The 18,082-nt window shown below is 42.9% G+C and overlaps 1 protein-coding gene across 1 annotated transcript in view; it reads right to left on the bottom strand.

Moving 5' to 3' along the window:
• Positions 1-18,082, bottom strand: part of LOC143290470 (low-density lipoprotein receptor-related protein 6-like) — a 44,689-nt gene continuing 26,607 nt past the window's right edge. The window contains exons 19-33 of the mRNA XM_076599953.1: positions 17,762-17,893; positions 16,693-16,874; positions 15,597-15,753; positions 14,681-14,859; positions 13,651-13,726; positions 12,420-12,588; positions 12,134-12,261; positions 11,292-11,451; positions 9,942-10,072; positions 9,312-9,440; positions 7,756-8,196; positions 6,603-6,905; positions 6,056-6,166; positions 3,735-3,968; positions 1-2,117 (exon numbers count right to left, since the gene is read on the bottom strand). Of these exons, the coding sequence (XP_076456068.1) occupies positions 1,978-2,117; positions 3,735-3,968; positions 6,056-6,166; positions 6,603-6,905; positions 7,756-8,196; positions 9,312-9,440; positions 9,942-10,072; positions 11,292-11,451; positions 12,134-12,261; positions 12,420-12,588; positions 13,651-13,726; positions 14,681-14,859; positions 15,597-15,753; positions 16,693-16,874; positions 17,762-17,893 (2,672 nt within the window). The 3' untranslated portion in view covers positions 1-1,977. The remainder of the gene's footprint in view (positions 2,118-3,734; positions 3,969-6,055; positions 6,167-6,602; positions 6,906-7,755; positions 8,197-9,311; positions 9,441-9,941; positions 10,073-11,291; positions 11,452-12,133; positions 12,262-12,419; positions 12,589-13,650; positions 13,727-14,680; positions 14,860-15,596; positions 15,754-16,692; positions 16,875-17,761; positions 17,894-18,082) is intronic.

Here is an 18,082-nt window from a genome sequence, read left to right as displayed (position 1 = left end):
TTGTTTGTTTGTTTGTTTGTTGTTTTTAAGGACTGATTGATTGATTGATTGATATGGATACTTATATAGCGCCTATCCTCGGTCGGAGACAAACACGGGGTCATTTACACAACAGGCTGGCCTACCTGGGTAGAGCCGACTGATGGCTGCCATTGGGCGCTCATCATTCGTTTCCTGTGTCATTCAATCAGATTTCAGGCACACAGACATACACACTCAGAAAGACATGTGCCATTTTACGTGTATGACCGTTTTGGTTATTTGTCCCGCCATGTAGGCAGCCATACTCCGTTATCGTGGGTGTGCATGCTAGGTACGTTCTTGTTTCCATGACCCACTGAATGCTGACATGGATTACAGGATCTTTAACGTGCGTATTTGATCTTCTACGTGCGTATACACACGAAGGGGGTTCAGGCACGGGCAGGTCTGGACATATGTTGACCTGGGAGATCGGAAAAATCTCCACCCTTTACCCACCAGGTACCACCGAGATGTATGCACAGAGAGAGAGAGAGAGAGAGAGAGAGAGAGAGAGAGAGAGAGATGTATATATATAGATAACATGTAACATTTACCATTTTCACGCGTATGACCGTTCTGTTTATTTACCCCGCCATGTAGGCAGCCATACTCCGTTTTCGGGGTGTGCATGCTGGGTATGTTATTGTTTCCATAACCCACCGAACGCTGACATGGATTACAGGATCTTTAACATGCGTATTTGATCTTCTGTGTGCGTATACGCACGAAGGGGGTTCAGGCACTGGCAGGTCTGCACATATCTTGACCCTTTACCCACCAGGCGCCACCGAGATTCGAACCCGGGAGCCTCAGATTGAAAGTTCAAAGCTTTAACCATACAGCTATTGCGCCCGCCGGACAATAAAAGTAATGGGAAAATGTACATTCTGACAGAGCTTGTGCTGAGAACGAATAGAATAATGAAAGAAAGAAAGAAAGAAAAGAAGATAGAAAGAAAGACATACCAAGTTAGGAGGAAGACAAAGAAACAGAGAGAGAGAGAGAAAGAGACAGAGACAGAGAGCAGGGTGAGGGAGGGAAGAAGAAGAAGAAGGGGGATGAGGAAGGAGGAGGAGGACAGCAACAACAACAAAACAACAAGAAGTTATATGTATGTATGTATGTATGTATATATATATATAAGGGAGCTGACAAGAATTCATTACAGAATTTAAAAAAAAGGGGGGGGGGCATTGTTGGGGAGGGTGGTGGTAACAAAACAACAACATCAACAGCACCATCAAAACAACAAAAACAACAGCAGCAACAACAGCACCAAACCGTCTCCATTTCTGTAAGAGAAAATGGCACAAAGTAGCCAAATCATTGTTCGAACAAGGATTACAAAATATTTCATGATGATAAGAAGCAATACTAATTATAATACTAATTACTACCACCACAACCACCACCACCACCACTACTACTACGACTAACTACTACTATACTACTGCTAACTACTACTACTGCTACTACTACTAGTGCTGCTGCTGTTGCTACTGCTACTACTACTACTACTGGATACTATAATGTTTTTTTCTTATCCGTATTGTTATTACCATTGTTATCATCATCATCATCATCATCATCATCATCAACTTCATCATCATCATCACCATCATCATTTTTTTTTTTTTATAATGTTATCATCATTATCATTACGATCAGTATCATCATTATCATAGTCATTATATCTTATTGTCATTGTAACGATAAACGTATCTCTTATTTCAGCTGGGTAAAAGATTTGCATAGCTTGACAGGCGCGTAGGAGTGTTTTGATGATCGTTGATACAGAAAGTTCCCCTCGCAACTAACGCCAGTCGACTAAGTGGATTCTGCGATGTAACTTAAGATCAAATCATAACAACCATGTGAAAGGCCTACCAACCAGTAGGCTGGCAAATAAAAAAAAATAAAAAAAAGAGCCTCAGTATGGCTTGCACAACTCAACTAGAAATGGCCAGGGGATTCGGACACCGGATGGATGTACCCGCTGCCACTTTCTAGAGCTGTCTTCTTCCACGAACACGGCGTGGGTTTCAGATCTGCCAGGTACACCGGGTTCAGGTAATCCGGCCCTGCTTCAGCACCTGCAAACATACATGCAAGAACAGCACACATACATGTATAGAAACGCCCCTCAGCCCCACTCCCCATCCCCATCCCCCACTCCACCCGCCCCCTCGCGCGCGCGCGCACACACAGACTTGCAGAAAAGACACACACACACACACACACACACACCACATGAACACACTTGAAAACCATACACACACGCACTAATACGCGCACACACCAACACACACACACACACACACACACACATATATATATATAAAGACATACACACACACTAACACACAAATACAAACACACGCACACACGCACGCAAGCACGCACGCACACTAAAACACACACACACACACACACACACACACACACACACACATACACGCACACACACATGCGCGCGCATCAAGCCCACCGCACAGGCAGGCGTTCACGCACTCCTCACCCCCATGATCCTCCTACCTTCAGTTCTCCCTTCCCACCGTCACCACAACCACCACCGTCACCACATACACCCCCACCACTCCCATTAGTGCCACCCTCATCACCCCCTTCATGTAGCCTGTATTGTATGATAGTCATGTCCGACAATGACCGTCAGAGGAGCAGAGAAGGCAGGCAACTGCTGTCCCAACTATCTGGGCTAGAATTTAATTATAGTCGAGAGTGTCTTGCCCAAGTTACACCCCCACTCTCTTGGCCAAGAGGGTGTTTGATTTAGGACAGTTGGCGTTGGGATAGTTCCCACAAAGGCCAACTAGCCCCCTCTAACCTGACCACAGTGGATAAAAATAGAAGGGAAAATGAGGAGGTATGGCCACCTGACAAACCGGACAGGCTCTCCAAGACCATCCTTCAGGGAAACAGTGCATGGGATGGGGGGGGGAGGGGAGGGAGGAGATGAGACAGACAGTGCAAGAAATGGGCACACAACATCACTGAGTGGACAGAGAGGAGCTTTGTCGAAACTCAGGCCCTATCCCATGACTGTCAGGGGCCGTATTTAAGATAAAATTAATTTTGCTTTAAGGAAAGTTACCCTTGACACAGTAGGGACCTGTGTGTACAGTTTACCTTGAAGGTTAAGTTAACTTCGTATTCAAGACATGCGCGGTGCACTCAGGCAGCTAACCCATCGTCCATGATTAATAATCCTGGTGATTCCCTTCCGCGCGTGCTCTTTTACTTCTCACCGCACTACAACTCAGAGCACTGTCGAGAGAGTTAGCAAAACACGGGCTATCCGCAGAGCACGCCTGTTTTCCCTCTACGAAAGGATCCACCATTTTTACCTCTCCTTCTTGGTAAGTACTAAGGGCAAATTTGCCTTTGGGTTTGAAGACCTGCAGGGTAGACTCGAGTGTTCCTGAATACAGGACATTGCTTTACCCTCTGGCAGTTTGCTGTTTGCCTTGACTCAGACAGATTACCCACAGGTACACATTCACACGCAGACATGATGGTGTTCTCTTGAATACGTCCCCAGAGAGGGAGAATGTTGCATTCAGCAGTGCAGCGCCCCACCCCCACGATCTAGTCGGGTTTAGGGAGCAATGACAGTAACACCCCCTCCTCCCCCCCCCCACACACACACAACACCAACCCTCCCACGAACACAATATATTATATATACAAACCCAATACGTCCATAGCCACGTTGTCCAGTGTCTCGTAGGTAGAGTTGTGGTTGCTGTCTTCCACCTCAGGAGAGAAAGGGGGGCTGGGCTCGTAACACGCGTTGACGATGTAGGGTCTGCCTTGATCTGGGCCTTCGGGAGACTGCTGCTGTGAGGTTCTCAGGATGCTGTACCCATCGTCGTTGGGTTCACCCTCTGCGTTTCTGGGTGACCTTTTGTGGTAGAATGATCCTCCTGGTTGGGCAGTGGAAGAAACAAACATGTGTAGCAGTATATATGAACAGATAAATGAATAGAGAAATTAAGAGGCAAACATTTACATAAAAGAAAACGTTACAAATTACATGAACCACTCATGACCATCTCCCCTCTTTCCCCCGACTCATTTTCCTCTCTCCCTCCTAAAACATGTTTCCGACAATGACCATCAGAACAGCAGAGGAGGCAACTGCTGTCCCGATTATTTGGGCTAGAAATTGATTCCAGTGGAGAGTGTCTTGCCCAAGTTACATCCCCACTCTCTCAGCCAAGAGGGTTTTAGAACAGTCGGTGTTGGGATGGTTCCCCGAGGCCAACTAGCCCCCAAGGCTGCAGCACTTAAGAGCCAGTGCAATCTTGCCTCCTAGTTTAAGAGTCATGGTCCTTCACAAAAGACTAACCTGAAAATGATTTCCCATTGCAATGGAGAATCCATTGATAATAAAGCTGTCACTTCGCTGTTGGTCCAGCTGTAAACTTTTGACAATCTGTGATATATGCTGAGTGCTGGGCCTAGGAGTTAGATAAATGAACAGATAAGGAAATAAGGAGGCAAATAAATAAATGGATAAATATACAAACATATGATTTTTTGAGAAAATTAATAGGTGAACTGCTAATTACGTGAACAAATAAAATAATATAACTAAGTGTATAAATGAAATAAAACACAATCAAGATATGGTCAAAACGTATATGTACCCATGCCCCTCTTGGTAGACTCGCAGTACTGAAGTCTCTTATATTATCAAAACATTACGTATATACCTCTGGATACCTCTGCCAAATCCACCAGTTAGAGACATAATGAAATGGTTGCCAATATAAATGTTACGAGTTTGTGTGGATAATAAATCTGGCAAGACTATAAGAAAATATTCTGAACAGACCATTCAAAACGGGGAAATGGATATTCCGAGTACAGAAAACTACATGTAACCCTAAAAAATCACATGGTTAGTGACTGATTGATAAATCATGTTGTTTGATTGATTGACTTATTGACTGAAAAATCACTCACTCAGAGATGATTCGTGTTTCAGAAGCAGTTGCGATTAATGTCACCACTGCATAGTGCATCTGTCCCAGCATTAATTAACCAAATTCATGAGATGCACATACCTTCTGCTGCATGTGGAATCACACATATATATATGTATATATGATAGTCGTGTCCCACTATGACCATCAGAACATCAGGGAAGGCAACTGCTGTAATTTGAGTATAGTGGAGAACGTCTTGCCCGAGTTACATCCCCGCTCTCACGGCCAAGAGGGTTTTATGACGGTGGGCATCAGGGATGCTTTCTAAAGGCCAACAAGCCCCCAAGGCTGCAGCACTACGAGCCAGTGCAATCTCTCCTCCCAGTCTGAGTCATAGTCCTTCACAAAAGACTAATCTGTAAATGACTTCCCACTGCAATGGAGAAACCACACAGCTCTCCTTTTGCTGTGGGCCTGACTGTAAGCTTATGTCAGTCTGGGATTAAACTGAACGTTGGGCCGCATACATGTGAAGCAAAATGGGAGGCATGGGGCGGTACTGGAGAAGTAGGAAACCAAGAGTGGCTTCAGACAGGTTCTGAAAAAGATGACTTTTTAGAGAAGAGCGAAACGCAGAAACGAGGTCAAATGAACGAATATGATGCGGACGGTTGTTCCAGACATGAAGAGCAGCAAAAGAATAGAACCGGACATTCCCACAGATGCATCCATGGCGTGAATGATGAAAAGAATACACTAAAATTTACATTCTGATCCCAGATCTGATTCCACTCCTCCTGTTCGAGATCTTAGCAAACACAACTCTAGAAGGCCGAGTAAAAATAACAACTACAATTACAAGCCCTTGAGTGGTAACCACAGAAAAAAAAATTGATCACAATTATACTCTAGACATGGTGTAAGTAAAAACACTCAAAATGTTATTCAATCCAATTCGATTAAAACATTACAAGCTGCTGTGAGGGTGTAAACCCATATCCTCATGTTCATCAATCCAATTTATTAACCACACTAGCCTAGGAAAAGTTTCTGTTTCCACGTTCACAAGAAGAACTTACTTCTTTTGACAATCAGGAAAGCAGCGACGATGATAACGACGACGACAACAGCCCCAGCACTACCCCCTGCGATAGCAGGGATGTTCAGAGCTTCCGATGTGGGCTGTGATCCTGTTGACACAGATGACAAAGATCGATCAATCAGTCACTGAATCAGGTGATCGGTGTTCTATACTATTCCCAAGCAACTGAACAAGGAGGCATCCATCAAAGCAACAAGCAATCAATCATTGGCAAAATAAATAAATAAATAAATAAATAACACGAGAAAGGAGGAGGTGAGAGACAGACAGACAGACAGACAGACAGAGACAGATGGAGACACACACACATATACATACATATATATATATACATATATATATATATGCTTATGTGTGTGTGCGTGTGTGCGCGCGCGTGCATGCAGTAAGTCCATCCTTTTTTTTCCATGTATGATGATTATTTAATTTAGCAGATTGTGGAGTTCACATAATGGGCGATTGCACAAGCAAGTTCCACCGTGTACATATATGCAGCAATTGAAGCAGCAGCAGCAACAGCATACCTTGTACTTCGAGGACTGCTGTGGCACTCATCTTGTACCAGTCAGTGTCTTTCCATGTCGCCGTGCAGAAGCACGTCTTGCCATCATCACTGACTGTCAGCGGCTTGATGGAGAGAATGCTGTGCACCTCAGTCTTGCTGAAAACGTCCGGGGAGGTGTCCTCATGGACACCGCATGAAAAGAACACCGACGCCACCAGAGGTTTGCCGCCGTGGACAGAACAGGTCATGGTCAGACTTTGTCCCTCCTGGTACACTTTGCCCTTGGAATGACCATTGATGGTGGGAGCTTCTTGAGGAGGATCTATGCACACAGACATGAACACGTGGAGCAACGTTTGTGAAAGAGTGAAGCAATGAAATGAACCGAATATACAATGGAAATCTAAACGAGCATGGGAGAATCAACTTTCGATAACCATTGCGTTTTCGGCCTTACCAACCTCAAAGTTCCCACGCTGCTGCTCGAAACGTATAGATGATAATGATAGTCTTGTCCTACAATGACCCATCGCAACAGCAGAGGAGACAACTGCTGTCCCGACTATCTGCACTAGAATTTGATTATAGTGGAGAGCGTCTTGCCCAAGATACACCCCAACTCTCTTGGCCAAGAGGGCTGTAAGACAATTGGTGTTGCGATGGTCATTGAAGGCTAACTAAACCCCAAGGCTGCAGCACGAAGAGACACTGCAATCTTGCCTCGAAGTTCGAGAATCACAGTCCTTCACAAAAGACTAACCTGTAAATGAAATGCAGCGGGTAAACCATTCATTATACAGCTCTCACTTTGCTGTTGGACTAACTGTAAGCTTATGCTAGCCTGATATAAGCCGAGTATTGAGCCGATTATCATTGATAGGGATCATAAGATCAAAACGAAAACAAGAATTCTAAGAATGTGAAATAACGAGCAATATTATAATAACCCTTTCTCTGTCTGTCTAGACAGAAAAAAAAGAAGGAAAAGAAAAGGCGATGTGTTGAATACGAGTTGTACTTCTTCAAGGCTCAGTGAATGGTTTCATGCTTTATACAAGAGTAGGCTGGCAGACGATTTCTCTTTTTGTTGACACCGGTATAACAGTTTGGTAATGCCAATTTCTTCTTATGCTTTACGTCTGTGAATGAATCAACAGCAACAGTGTACTCACAGTTCAGCTCTATCTGCAGTTCACCCTCGGATACTCGACCGTCGGACGACGTTACCGTGCACGTGACTTTCTTCCCGTCGTCCGCTGCTGGGCGTGGTTTGAAAACGCACGTGTTTCCTGTCTGCCCTGTGCAGGGCACGTTCCACACGTAGGATGTGACATCGACAGTCATATCTGGGTCACAGGACAAGGTCATCGCTCTGTCTCCATCTGTGTCGAAAGGCTGTCCATCAGTTGAGCTGACGACCACGGTGAAGGTAGGCAAAACTGAAGTATCCGTGGTTGTCGACAAGATTGGAGTTGTTGGTGGCGATGTATCCGGTGTTGTCGACATGACTGGAGTTGTTGGTGGCGATGTATCCGGTGTTGTCGACATGACTGGAGTTGTTGGTGGCGATGTATCAGGTGTTGTCGACATGACTGGAGTGCTAACGCTCGACTCTGTTAAGAGACAGACAGACACAGACAGAGAGAGAGAGAGAGAGGTAAGACAACCTCAGCATAAAAAATAATAAAATGCAACAATCGTTGGAAATAGAAGACACAATTGCTTTAACTCACTCAGTACGGCCAGTCCTCTCTTCTCCTCTACACAGACCCCTCGGATGCCCAGTGGGTGTCTGAATGACCCAACCTTTAGCTTCCGTCGTCAGAATTGTGGTATTCTTTGTCAACATTCACCTCTTCAGTATAAGAGCCTTCCGCTTGCAATATTTTGATGATGGTAATTGGGGTGAAACGCTGTTAACGTCGTCTCTTTCGCCGTTCGTATGGAGAGAGTTAAACAGATATATGAACGCTAAAGGGTTTGTTTAAGGTTTGTTTTATGGTTAAGCCCCAAGATCTAGTCTGATAGACAACGTTGTGTTCATAGCATTCAGTACTTTTCTCTCAAAACGAAAACAGACCCAAAAGTCCCACAGTAAAAAGTATACAATATGCTATATAATCTTGACATGAAAGGAAAGAAAACTTGGGCCATCAATTACCCGCGATGCCCGTGTGTATCATTGACTGTGTCTCCACCTATCAGGGAGCGAAGTGTTAATAAAAGGCATATTAGCTATGTAATGCAAAACTGAACTGTCATGTCCGTATTTCTACTAAAGAAATGTGTTCTGTTAACAGATTATTCAATAGTAAAATATAAATTTGAGACATACCCAATGACTGACATGAATGCTCATTTCCAAAACATTCTTTCCAAACAGATTCGAAAAAAATATATCCAATGTGCACACATGTAAAGATATATCCAGATGATAATCCGTTTATGAGTATGATATGCAATGCCTGCAGTTCCAGAACTGTAAAAGGAAGCATTCGTTGTGCTCAATTAACTGCCCGACCCGTGCAGGCTTCTGCTTCCCTTTTACTGACTACTTTGTGCAATAGACTGACCAACTGATTCTTCTTCTTCTTCTTCGTTCGTTGGCTGCAACTCCAACGTTCACTCGCATGTACACGAGTGGGCTTTTACGTGTATGGCCGTTTTGAAGCCCACATGTAGGCAGCATACTTCGTTTTCGGGGATGACCGACTGCTTCATGACGTACCATCCACACAGTTTGTCTGGTCACTGGCCAGAATCTGTCCGTCGGGGCACATGCACTTGCTGCTGTTGCTTGGCAACGGTATGCAAAACACGTCACAGCCTCCGTCGTCGTTTCCACATCCGTTAACACCTGGAAGGCATGATCAAATAAAAGAGTAAATATGTGCGCTTGCGCACGAGCACACATACACAACTGTGTGTGTGTGTGTGTGTGTGTGTGTGTGTGTGTGTGTGTGTGTGTGTGTGTGATATCACACAGAGTGAAACACAAGATGCATGTACGCGCACGAACAGCATAAAAACGAAATAGCCCAGCCTGCATTCGTAAATATTCAAATAAAAAAATACGCACGCTTGGAAACACATGTCTATTTTTATCTCATCATTCCACTACTCCCAAAGATGAATAGACAAATTTCTATTTTAAAAAAAAATCAACGAAATGAAAAAACAACATAATAAACTGTACAAATCAAAGGCATGGAGACCAACTGAAGAAAAGCCAGAGAGAAGCCACATCCTGTTATACAGACAGACGATACAAAAATAGATAAAAATCAAGCTCACAAACAAGAAGATACGCTGCCGTATACACAGGTGGGCGGTTAGACAGATAGGCACGTCAACTTACTGTTGTTTGAATACAGCTGTGGATCAACAAGATGGATATCATTGAGACGTCTTCCACTCGTGATTCCATAGACAGTGGCATTGGAGGTGTCGATGTCAAGACGAACCAGCATGCTTGTGGCTGTTGGAAGTCTGTTCATGATGACAGAAATGGATTCGTTTGTACACAGTGAACTCCTCTATGCAGATCTTACTACTTTGAAGAAGAACGATGGTGTCAGTATTGTGAGAATAGATGAAGGTTGTTTGGTTTCTATAGCTCTGTTGGCAAAAAATAATTTAAAATAAAAGTGTGTACGGTGTTTGTGGTGTGTTGCATCACCTGTGGTTAGACTGACGTAAATGAAAGAGACCTGAGGTCGAGTATATTGTGCTGGATGCAGCCTCTATTCACCGCCAAATGTACAGACATTTTCTAAGTGAAACCTTTATTTAACAGACGGAAAATTACATTCAAAGTCTTGTGTGGACAGCTGTGAAAATTGTGCTACTTTATTCTTCTTTGGTATCCTATACTGACGTTTTCCCAACTCAAGAACCTATAGTGGGACAGTGCTGTCATAACTGTCTGGCCAGCAATGGTGGACACGCCCACCCCGTACTGACGTTTGGGCCGCTTACTCTCTGTTTCTCAGATTTTGCTTATCTTTAATAAAAAATAAAATAAAATAAAATAAAGGGGGGTGTTATGGGGGGCGGGGGGGGGGGTGGGGGCGGGTTAACATTGTTCTGCAAACTATTGTGATTGCCAGACTGTTCTGAATTTTGCCCACTTTTTTTTTCCTGAATTAAATGTCTACCTGTCCAAAATGAAATGAGTTGTCTTATCTAACTTTGATGTTCACGTAAAAAATCTGTCCTTGACTGGTTTTCTTTTCAACTTAAATTTGTGCACGTGAAGACATGGTAGTGGAGGAAAATAAGTGCTGATAAACAATTTTTAAAAAAAGAAATTTATAATCATGCATTAAAATAGGTTGGAGGGGATTGTCAGTGAAGCTGGAAGAGGATCCAAAACCTCCACATACAAACTGGGGAATTTATGAATCCACTCTGAGAGAGAGAGAACCCAGTTATATGTCTGTTGTGATTACATTCTGTATCCTATGGAATCGTCAGACATCTTGGCAATGGAAGTACACTTTACGCCATCGTAAGTGATCAAGAGATACAACTAACAATTTACAAGTGTTCTCAATCTAGCTCCTTCAGCTGTGTCATCAACCAAGCATTGACTGGCAAACAAGCACTGTCACAAAAAGACATGTAAAATGGCCTGTACGTGGATCTACAAAGATATCTCTCCTCATGAATATACCAAGTATTTACATCTCTCTTCACTGTCACTTACACTGAATACCAGTCGGTGATGTAGAGGAAGTTGTGGAGCAGTGCCACACCAAAGAAATGGTGGGAACTGCTCAAGATCAGCAGATGGTTTCGGTTTCCTCCCTCCATGTCACACCATTCTACCCGGTCCGTTCCAGCATCCACCCAGTATAAACGATTATCTGGAACCCCCATAGGTAAATGACAGAGATGTGGATGTTCATGGTGATGTGTGTTGTGGCTATATTGTGTGTGGGGCTGGCCAGTCATGCAGGTGTTTCACGTGCAGCACAGTCAATCTTGCTGTTCGCAAACCAATGCTCCTCCCATCAATAAGCAAACAGGTAAACATAATGTGCAGGAAACCAAAACCAGCAACCGTGTCTGTCTTCTCCTTAGTTACATGTATGTTCAGCAGCTATTCCTTGAAATTGTGTGCTCTTCTCACTTTCACACCAGTTCACTGCACGTGTTTGTTCAACAAATATGTTTCCCCACTGAAGGATCCTTTCTTATCAAAATATTCAAAGATGTTTATATTGGCGTCGATTCTATTAACATTCTTGCTTCTTAAATATATCTGCTGTTCTGGAATATGAATTCTGTGTGTTTCATGTTTGATTTCCAATGTGTGTTTTCTACGTCCCACCACGTATTGAACAATCACTGTACATTTTACTCTCTCTCTCTCTCTTTGTGTGCTTCTATGTGCCTGTGTCTGTGTCTGTATCTGTGTGTGTGCATGTGTGTTGTGAATCGTGTGTTGTAAATAATCTGATAATTCAATCGTACGAGAATAGGCCTGCACGCATTTTGCCCAGAACCCAGTTTGCAAAACGATCAACGCATTGACAGGACAATTACTGGGAACATCCAGGGCCAAGGCGTTGGGGAAGTAGAGTCCAGTGTTGACCAGGGTCCTTCTGTCACTGGCGTCATAGTTGGCTCTCTCTATCTTGGGGGCCCCTCCCCAGTCCGTCCAGAACATCACTCTGCACACACACACACACACACACAGAGAGAGAGAGAGAGAGAGAGAGGGACTGAATAAACAAAGTATCTATACACATCCAAGATGTTTCACGACCTCATTAAAAAAAACATACCTTAGAAACACTATTTTTGGTACTAAACGGTGGAAGACACCCACCCGTCTGCAGTGTGAAGCACAATGGCTCGGGGCTGGTCCAGATTAGTGTTGATGATGGTCCTGTGAGCAAACGTAGACATGGTCAGCATGGCGATCAAGTCCCTCCCTGTGTCTGTGTAGAAGATCAGTCTGGACAGGGGATCCACAGCCAGACCATCCACAGTGGAACCTGAAGAGAAGGTGAGCAGGAAACAACTTGATGACAGAAACAATCCACGCTACAGATGTTCGTCAAAAGAACAGAATCAATGACTGCTTTCTTTTTTTTCTGAGAAAGCAGCAATCCACCTTATCATTTGAAACATAACTGCCGATTTTCATGTAAAATCAACCTTTCATCTTATCTTTCAGTGACAATACATACCTAAACTGACGAGGCAAAATTGATGAGGAGAAATGCATGCCACGTATCGTGACAGTAGTAAATGATGTTTCACAAGAATGACAAGAGATAACGTATTCTCAAATAGCAGTGTTTAGTTTAACCTGTTAAACGTTCTTCAATATGTAATATATCATTTATCATATCTTTGACACAAATCTCTTAGTTAATAACATTTTCCTTCTGTGTATTTTTGGGAGGGAAACAAAATGCGCATTTCAATGTTTCGCCACAAGCTTTTTTTTAAATGCCTTTTCATGATCCTCATTGCCCACTTTAAACAAGAGTACTTTGTGGCTACCTATGAAATGTCCTTCACGTGCATGATATAATGCTCCAGGAGGAGTGATGTATCACGTACCGAACGATTCTGACATTTCCACGTGTACTCCCCCCCACCCCTTCACCCATCACCACTTCTTCAGTACCTGTCAGTTTAAAATCGTTTACAAAGCGTTGACATCCTCAGATAATAGATACCTGGTTCAAAAGGGTTTCGTAATGGATTGAACAGACCTTTTTCTACCACATGGAGTCATCAGTGAAGTATGCGAGATACACTGGAGAATGGAATGGGAGGCCAGAGATTTATGGTGATCGACATCACAAGCGCTTTGGGGATGTCCCTTTGTGTGTCTCAGTAGATAAAACAACAAATTCTGAATCTACAGCTGAAAAGGGGCATTTTTCTTTTACCGAAATGCCGCGAGCTTAATCATGAAAGCATTTGGGAGGAGATACATCTGTCATTTTAAAAAAAAGCATTTTTTAAAAATGCTTCGATATCTGATAATGATTTTTTCAGTTGATTTCAAAAATTTCAAGCTGCCCTTCAGTATGAATGCTCACCATTGCCAGTGTTCAGTACTGTGTGCATGCCACTGCCGTTGAGAGCTGATCCTCGGATGCCTTTGAGCAGACCCACCTGGTTAGAACACACTTGGTTTTAGTGCAGTGCAGTGAAGTGTTATGCTGTGCAGAGCAACATAATGCAGTGCAGCACAACACAGTACAGCACACAACAGAACAGAACAGAACAGGGCAGAACAAAATGTATGAGGAGTTATCAATACAGTGGCGATCTTTTTGTACTAACAGACAATTATCAGAAACTGTGCAACAAAAAAATGAGGATACATATTTAGTTAACAATATCATTTGATGAAATGCACTAAATCGAATACATATATACCTATGTGCCTTTGAATTCTCTAAAACACATTGTGGAGCTTTTACACAACATGCAGGAGAAAACTTTCGCACAAAAAGAAATAAAAGTGCATCATCCGCTGCTCATGAAACTTTACACGAAAAAAAGAGGCTAAAGGGAATATATTTTTCATAATAACATCATTTGATGAAAGGAGTAAATCGAATACACCTATGTGCCTTTGACTTCTCAAAACGAACGCTGTTGGAACTTTTACACAACAAGCAAGAGAAAAACTCAGCACAAGAAGAAATGATAGTGCACCATCCTCTTCTCATGAAGTCAATATTGATACTAAAAGCAAACACAGCGAAATTAACATACAAATATGTGAATCATTATGTACTTTAACACAGTGAGTCTCATCACATGACCTTTTGTTACACGACAATGAAGCGTAACACTTTACACAGTGGGTTTTTTTTTAACGATATGAGTACTTGTATAGCACCTATCCTCGGTATGAGACCAAACGCTTTACAAACAAGGAGTCATTTGCACAACAGTATGGCCACCTGGGTATTGCCGATTGACAGCTGCCATTTGGGCGCTCGTCATTCGTTTCCCATGTCATTCAATAACGAATCGTTCTTTACAAAGTGGTTATGATTGTGACTGACATTCATTATGACTCTGGCAATTCTCTAGTGCAGGCAGGCAGCAGCTCACCTCTGTCCAGTAGATGGTCTGTTCCACAGGGTCATAATCCACCGCTATGGGCCGATACAAGGTGCCGGTCATGGGAACAACGATGTTGGAGCGGGTCTCCACATCCATTCGGTGAATGCTGCCTCCCACACTTGATGCAACGTTGCTGGCCAGGAGGAAGAAGGGGGCCTGGAGGTTGGCTGTGGGAACAGACTTTGCTCTGTGAAATGTCTGTGGTGGGTTGTTGTTTTCTCCCTTTCTTAGCAGTGAATGTCGTTATTATCAGTTCCTATTTTCTGCTGTGCTTATTGTTGTTGTCGTTCAGATTCAGTTCTTCTTGTGCTACTCGACAGTATTTTCTCCCCCTCCACTTATTTTCTCCCCCTAACGTGACCTTGAGTGGTGGTCTGAACACTAGTGAATTGGATAAGACAATAAACTGAGGTCCCGTGTGCAGCATGCACTCAGCACATATAAAAGATCCCACGGTGACAAAATGGTTTGTCCCTGGCAAAATTCTGAAGAAAAAATCCACTTTGGTAGGAAAACAATTTGCAGGCACCAAAAAGTACCCCAAAAATGTGGGTGGTGCTCTCACTGTTGCAACGGCACTCTCTCTGGGAGAGCAGCCTGAATTTCACACAGAGAAGTCTGTTGTGACAAAAAAGTAATGCAATACAATACAATACAATACAATACAATGCAGAACCATTACCACAACTACTACTACCACCACCATCACAACTACTACTACTTCTACTACCACAACCACTTCTACTACTACTACTACCACTGCTACTACAAGAGGAAAAAGAGAGAAAGAAGGACATAGAAGATAGAGAGAAACAAAGAGACAGGGATAGAGAAAAAGAGACAAACAAAGAGAGAAACAGGCTGCAGAACAAAAACAGAATCCCATAAGGAGGATCGTATCTACCTGAAGTAAATGTTGCCTTGAAGCCACTCCTGGTGACAGAGCCATCTGAGAAAAACCTGATCCACATCTGATTGCCAAAAGTCCTTCTTGGAGCCGGAAGTGTCGAGTTGCAGTAGCGACCAATGAATGGGGACGTTTCATCGTCTCCGTCCCGAATCTACACACACACACACACACTTGTTTGGATAGGTATATATCTGAAAAGCAGAGGACAAAACTGCAGCCATATCACGCATAACTGGCTCTCTACCTAAGATAATTATAATTCAAATGGCCCCATGGCTGTTTTAGAGGGGTTGTATGCTGTCATTCAAGGAGATAATGTAGTAAGATTATGAATTTCGCAAGACTATAATATACCATTTTTATCTTCAAATAAAGAAAACATACCGTCAATGACAACTTTAGAATGAGTGTCATTTACACAGAAGTCATAGTGATGGTCAGAAAGAGGACAGACAAGAGTCATAAGCAAACTTCATTATCAAGTCAAACTAAAATCAAGACTTTGGTTCGCTTTCTTTTCAGTATTGATTATTGATACATCCATTCCTATTGCAATGATGATCATGTTGATGCTGATAACAGTGATAATGAAGAAGATGATGATGATGATCTGGAAGAGGAACGATAAATCATTGAACGGTGACAAGGATGATGATAATAAACGCAGATGAGTTTCCGTTTCTGTAGCTCAAGGAGGCGTCACTGCGTTCGGACAAATCCATATACGCTACACCACATCTGCCAAGCAGATGCCTGACCAGCAGCATAACCCAACGCATTTAGTCAGGCCTTGAGAAAAAAAAAGGTGAATAGATAATAGATAAGCTTACATAAATAAATAAATAAATAAATAAATAATAATTATAATATAAAAAAGGTAGTAGTAATGATAATAATAATAAAGTAATAATATAATAAATAAATAAATAAGACAACAATGATGATAAATAAGCAAATAAATGTAAAACATGAAGACACACATTCACACATACAGCCACACATGCATAGCAGATATACACCAAACATGCGCAGATGAAAACTTTTCCAAATACAAGTGCTGGACATAAAGTACAAGAGACTTACAAATTACCTCTACAAAATCATATCTGCAACCTCTATGAGCTTCTAGGTCGAAGTCTGTGAACGTTAAGGTGACCCGGTAGCCAACAGGTGCTGTGATGATATAGGTACAGTTGTGGTAGTTTGAGTAGTTGGCAGGGAAATTGGGCGACTGGACTGTGCCCTGAAGGTCTGTGGTGTTCCATCCACATACTGATGATAAAACACAATGGATCAATACGTCATGCAGGGATCATCTACTATACAATTTGTCAGTCTTGCCATGTATCAACAAGTCACCCAAAATATGTAATGTGCATCCTTGAGTGAAAGAACCGTATAGGACATCTGAACCTTGATCCCAAAATTACCTTTTGGCAGGAACAAACATGGTTGTGGTATTTTCCTTTACACACACACACACACACACATAAACACAGGCATGCATGCATGCATGCACGCGAGCATGAACACATATGCACACATGCTCACATTCACTATATTTCTCACACATACACTACGCATACACGAACACACACAGACACACAGCTACAGACTCACAAACACACACAGAAAAACACAGACTGACACAGATAAACAGACAAATAAACACAGCCACATATGCAAACACACACACACACACACACACACATACACACACTCACACACGCACACACGCACGCACGCGCACACACACACACACATACACACACACACACGTCTCTGCCACACTCTCTATGTCTATGTCTCAGTCTTTCTCTCTTGATACTCTCTCTCTTCTTCTTCTTCTTCCCTCTCTCTCTCTCTCTCTCCCTCTCTGTGTATTTATCCAGTCATCAATCATCTTGCAACACATGAAATATGGTTGTATGTACTTCCAACACCCATCTACTTTGCTTTCCTCCAAGTAAGCTGTGCAGTTACTCTGAGAACATCTCACTCACAATTGCCTCCAGCCATTCGGCGTCACACAGCAGGCAGACATGCCCCATGGTCATCACTTTGTCTTCTGATTGCTAGGTTCGATTTTGACTATTTAAAAGTTTCCTCAACTGGACTCTGTACTAACTAACCAACTAACTAACAACTGGAAATCTTACCATCCACGTCACAAGTCCTCTGGTTTTGCATCAGAGTCTCTCCATCAGGGCACATACACTTGCTGCTGTTGCTTGGTAACGGAATGCAAATGGCGTCACAGCCTCCATTGTCATTTCCGCATCCGTTCACACCTGGACGACGCCATTAGGTTAAAGATCGAGCTCTCTCTCTCTCTCTCTCTCTCTCTCTCTCTCTCACACACACACACACACACACATACACACACACACATGTGCCTTTTCATGAAAATGTATGCATTATGACACTTCACATGCTCTTTCAACTAACCTGCACTGAATCCGTTTCAATCCCAAAGTATA

Source organism: Babylonia areolata, chromosome 15, assembly GCF_041734735.1.
Source record: "Babylonia areolata isolate BAREFJ2019XMU chromosome 15, ASM4173473v1, whole genome shotgun sequence".
In the NCBI taxonomy this organism is placed as follows: Eukaryota; Metazoa; Mollusca; class Gastropoda; order Neogastropoda; family Buccinidae; genus Babylonia; species Babylonia areolata.
This window is presented reverse-complemented; position numbering and strand designations above follow the sequence as displayed.